Here is a 5,697-nt window from a genome sequence, read left to right as displayed (position 1 = left end):
GGAGTGTCAAAATCAATGCATGAATATATGCGTTAGAGAACAACATATTGGACTGACCCGCTATGAGTATGTTTCTTGAATTATTATGTAATTGTCACAACATTACTTATAGTGATTAATATGTATATGATCCTCAGACTTGAGATCATCATTATCCCAACATCGTGAGTTGTATATTTTGATACGATCAAGCGTGCAATAATCGGTTGTTCTATAAAGGCTGATGTTGGATATACCACAATCTATGTAGAGGGATATGATTGATCAATATAGGATAAGTCCCTCCTACATAATGGGAGTAATATCTTAGGCCATTTGATTGAGTGAGACTAGAAATGCATGGCGATGCTCAAATAAGTTGATATGAGATATCATACTTATTTGTATATCATAGTCTACTCAAGATATCAAGGAACATGGGATGGACTATGCAAGTGTGACTATTCCTTGACTTGTGTCCAATCCAGAGGTAAAGGATTAAGGATTAATGCATGAAAAGGTTAATCGCAAAAAGGTTATGTCGAATCATGATTTCTTGTAACTTAGGTAGCAATGGTGCATTGCTAGATGCCACTCATTGTTTGTAACATTAGAATCATTCTAGTATTACTGCTAACGTTACAAGAACCTACAGGGTCACACCCTATGGTTGAAATGAACGGAATAAAACATAGTTGGTATTGTGTTTGGTTGTCACATGAATTAAATTAATTTTAGAATTAATTTAATTGGGCAATCAAATATCGAACATATTATATGTACAAGGTTGTTGTACACATAATGAGAACATAGTTCTATTAATATATGAATTTGGTTCGTATATAAATTTAAATAAATATAGTTTACCGAAATCCTTGTTATAGTTAATGTAATTATAATTTTCGGTTTAAAACATTATTATATTTATTTATTTTTAATTATGATTATTATGTTCAGATAAAAATTTTATGAATTATGATTCATTATATATATACCAATTATAATTGGGTTAGTGAGTGAGAGTTTTAAAAACCCTAAAAATAAAATCTCAAAATTTTGCTTGTGAAGTCTAGTAGTCGTCAAGCAAAGAATTCTCCAAAAATAGTTTTGGGGATTTCTTCTGTTCATTGTCAAACTGGGTGAATTACGTAGAGGTCGGAATCGCGAAAGGTTGCGGCTTGGTTCGATAGTAGATCATAATACTCGTTGCCAAGGCGTCACTGTCTACTCAGTTTAAAGTTTCGGTAATTTCGAAACCTTTATTTCACCCCGATTCGTTCCTCGCACATGGATCCATGGGTTGGATCGCCGGAAGTATTAATTTTTGCTGCGTCGTAGGGTACCGACGTTCCAACAATGAGAATACAAAGTTTTTTTTAAAGAAGAAAAAGAAGAAGAAGAAGAAATTGAGGATTTTGGCTAAAATCATTGAAAATAGTAGAAGAAGAATTGAAAGTGCAGAGGGAGAGATGAGTAAAAAGAAAGAAAATATTTTTTTTATCTTTTTATTTTTAAATATTTTTTAAAATTTTTAAATGATGATGTCATTATGAGATCATCATTGCCATGTGTCTTCATTTCAGAGTGTCATGTGTCCTGAATTTAATGTCATTAGACTCGGGTATTGATTTAGTTGACGGGAAAAAAGTGCGGGTACCAATCTAGGACAAAAAAAAACCATAAGTACCAATCTGAGAGAAGTGGACAAATGTGAGTACTAATTTTATATTTAACCGTTGTTAAAATCACAAGTGTTTTTGTCAAAATTATCAACTTAATATTTTGATTAGATTATCCTTGTATGATGTGTCATAGAATTGAGAAAAAAACATATTAAATAAATAGATTTTAAAAAAACTATAAACGATGATAATGACTGAAATTAAAAAACTAAAAAAATTAAATTTTTAACTTTTAAAATATAAATATTAAATTTCAAATTTTATATAAATACAAAAACTATCACATTTTAACACTATTCTCCACCGTACTCTCCCGTCTCTTCCCCAAGACAGTTCGATAACATCGAGGGATTCATCCCCAAGTCATAATTTAGTCGTAAAAGTTATCAATAATGTAGAGAGACCAAATTGAAGAAAATAAGTTATGATTTAATCAAATTGATTTATCGATTATTTTTAAAATATGGTTTCTATTTATTATTCAAATTCTTATTTATATTTTATATCATTATATATATAAATTTTTGATTTAATTCATATCACTTATAATCGAATCTCAACTCAATTAAATTATAAAAAATTTAATAAAATACTAAATATTAATTTCAGAATAATTTTATCATTTTATATAAAATTAAGAAAAATATATATGCGAAATTTGATGGTAAACACTAACCATACATCCCTTTTTTAACTTTACCATTTTAAAATGGTCTGTCCCATAATTTAATTTGTAATAATATTTCTTATGTCATATAAAAGAAAACTTGGAGGAAAAGAAAGAAAAAGGAAACGATCGCAGGTCATATTCTAGTTCTAGATTTTCTGGTACAATTTTAGGTGATTTTAGAAAGTATAGTATCTCTACTTTCACCACCCAATAAAACAATCATTTAAAGATTTACAATACAATGCTTGCTTCTTACTCTGCATATTTCGATACCTCTGTTTCAGTCTTTCTTTTTCCCAAAGTGACTGATTCCTACTTTTTCTTTCTCTTTTTTTTTTTCTATCAAAGATAAAAAAGCAGGGGGAGACAACCTAATGATTGAAACACCACTCAAGAAGATAAGGATAAAAGTTATCAATCTTCCCCCACCACAAGCACCAAAAAAAAAAAAGAAAACCGGTGGGAACTGCTAAAAAAATCCCATCTCTCACCTCTGAAATCAAACATAATGGAGAACTTTGAACAGAAAACAACAGGAGTTTAAAAATGAAATAATTCGTTCAAGTTGGTTTCAAATCCTGAAACATAGTATCCCACCTGATGTCTTCAACAGCAGTTGACCAATATCCATCTTCATCCTCCCCATCCATTTTCTCCTTCTGGTAATCGAAAACCATAGGACTTGAAAAGCTCTCAACTCTAGCAGTGCCCGATACCAGCAAAGGAGTCCCGTTCGTGAGCAAAAGCCTGCCTTGTGTACCCACCATCAGCTTCTTGTTTCTCTTCAACATTGCCCCTTTCCATTTATTAGCATACCCGGACCGACTCCTTGGGTTAACCACAACAAGAGCCGAGTGTTCTTGGCGGCGAACCCATGTCCTAATGTACTTGCCTAAGCTCCTTTTGGTTCTCTTGATTGCCAATAGAAGCCTTGAAACTGGTCTTGGGGTCACCCCTCTCTCTTTCCTAGCGAGCTTGAGAATTTCAAGCCTGTGTTTAGCTATTGAGATGCCCATGCTTTGAAGAAACTCATGGTTGAAGTAAACTATATCTTCTTCTTCAAGCTCGTTGTGGGAGAAAGCAAGGGCGTACTCGTAGACAAGGGATGGGGCCAGGCCAGTTTTTGAGAACCAAGAAAACCAGTCCATGGAACATTTGGTTGTATGAGTGAAGATATGAATGTCAGTGCCCTTAGTTTCAAGGGGCTATAAATAAACAAATAAGGAGCCTATACATTTGAAATGGTAAGAATGTGAGGAGACTTCAAATTTTTTTTCTTTTGGCGGGGTGGGGAAGGGGTTGGGAATTTTCTTATTTACTTTTTCTTTTGTAATTGAGTTGTTGTTTGTTGAATCTTGAGAGTGACCAAAAGAAAAATAAAAGGAAAAGGTGGCCTGTGGGGTTTAGATAGTTATTTTCCAAGTGCCCTCAAAGACCAAAGTGATTTAAATCCGATGATAATAAATACACAACATCGAAGAAATATCAATGTTATGAATATCAAAATGTTTATACCACGAATTAATCAATTATATTCTAAATGTATTTATAATATAAAATAAAATACAAAATCAGGGTATAAAAAGTACATCAATTATACAGTCCTACGAGTTTGATCAAACTATTAAGTATTGCTCCAAAAATGCATTGTCCGATTGATTGCCCGTCAATCACGGTGTGGGAAATAGAGTGACTTGTGGGGGCGGTCACCTCCTGGTTATTTGTATGCATTGGAGTCCAAGTTAACCTAACTTTTTACTTTTTGAAGTATTTTAATTTAATATATTCAAATATAAATATTTTATATATTTAAAAGAATACTCCATCAATATTAGAATATATCACATTGAAACAATTAATGGATGTCGTAAATCTTGTTTATGGTAATTTTTCACTCAATATTTAAAAATAAGTTTTTTATGTATAAATAATTAAAATATAAAAACAAGTACAACTGGTATTTTGCTTATATTATATATGTATCAACATATTTTCGATTTAATCACATTCAATTTCATATAATATTAACATATCATAATTAAAATTAAAAAACTATTTCCACCAACCAAAAGTTTATGTGATTTCATCATTGAAAAAAATAAAATAATTATAATAAATTATAATTATAATATTTTTTCAAAGTATTTTTTGAGTCTCTGGTAAAAGCCAAACATCTTGGATTTACCCAAAAGAACCTATAAGCCAAAAACTAAAATTTGGAACAAAAAAATATGAAATATGAACAAAATCTTCATCTTCATTGGCTACTGTTGTCGACTATTGTCGATTTTCTTGCGTCAGCTCAGTGTAGAAACCTACAGTGCGCAACGCCCAGCACTGCTCTCTAGGTAATCCGGGGTGTGATGCCCCAGTTCTCTTGTTGGCCCCTTAGTTAGACAACATGTACAGAAGTCAATCGACTGAAATGTGAGACCCCAACCTCCCCCGGTTCTGCTTGGCACTTGCTACATGTTGTGCATATAGCTAGGGCACGAGGCCATTGTAGCCCTTTGTGCCTTAGCCACAACTGCGCACGATGGCCAGCTGTTCTAGCCCTGGTTGTCGACTTGGCTAAGCTTGATGCCCATACAATGCCGCACACCTACTTGGGCTTGATGCCCCAGCTACCACTTGGTTGCACGTCCAACTAGGGCATGATTCCTCGAGCTCTCGTGTAGACCATTCGACTTTTTCAAAATTTGAGAGAGAGAGAGAAATTCAATGTTCGGCTTATATTATATATATTACACAAATTAGCTCTGATATCAATTGTTGAAAAAATTTAGTTTAAAATAGATTTTGTTGCAGAATAGAAAACTAAAAAAAATTAAAACCCACCCAAACTAAATTAGTACATATGCTTTGAGTTAAGAAATCTAAAACGTTTCTTGACATTCAATCAAAACGATCTTCTTTTCTATTTTGAACTCAGATCTACTTAGCATAGACTTGATTTCATGAATAAATTGCACAAAATGAAAACTATATTAATATTTATTGGAAATATTAATTTATCTCAAAGCAAAAATAAAAATAAATAAACTCTCTCAAAATATAAAATTTATTTTAGAAAAATAAATCACATTAGATTTTGATAAAGTATCCACGATTAAGTGGTATCTCTTTGACCTAGATCATAATGATCTCTACATACAGAAAAAGTACAAATTTCTACGTTAAACAAGCTCTAAATAAATAAATATATAGCTATCTTTATGTTTGTATATTCTCCTATTATGTGGAAAGATGTCGTGCAGTTATATATTTATGACTTATAATATGCATGCTAGCTTAGTTCTCTTTATATTTCTCTATTAATATCTGGTTGTTAATTGTTGCATGTGATTAACTATTTGCATGAGTATG

The 5,697-nt window shown here is 31.9% G+C and overlaps 1 protein-coding gene across 1 annotated transcript; it reads right to left on the bottom strand.

Annotated features, from left to right (window-relative positions):
• Positions 1-2,444: 2,444 nt before the first annotated feature.
• On the bottom strand, positions 2,445-3,661 carry LOC105777459 (uncharacterized). Its single transcript, XM_012600746.2, has one exon. The coding sequence runs from the start codon at positions 3,477-3,479 to the stop codon at positions 2,892-2,894; it is 588 nt and encodes a 195-aa protein (XP_012456200.1). The 5' UTR covers positions 3,480-3,661; the 3' UTR covers positions 2,445-2,891.
• Between the last annotated feature and the right edge of the window lie 2,036 nt (positions 3,662-5,697).

This window comes from Gossypium raimondii, chromosome 2, assembly GCF_025698545.1.
Source record: "Gossypium raimondii isolate GPD5lz chromosome 2, ASM2569854v1, whole genome shotgun sequence".
Classification (NCBI taxonomy): domain Eukaryota; kingdom Viridiplantae; phylum Streptophyta; class Magnoliopsida; order Malvales; family Malvaceae; genus Gossypium; species Gossypium raimondii.
Note: the sequence above shows the minus strand (reverse complement) of the source record. Positions and strands in the feature narration are given on the sequence as shown.

Bases quoted from the DNA above. Each gene is read 5' to 3' on its own strand.
- LOC105777459 (XM_012600746.2), bottom strand. From the start codon at position 3,479: ATGGACTGGTTTTCTTGGTTCTCAAAAACTGGCCTGGCCCCATCCCTT.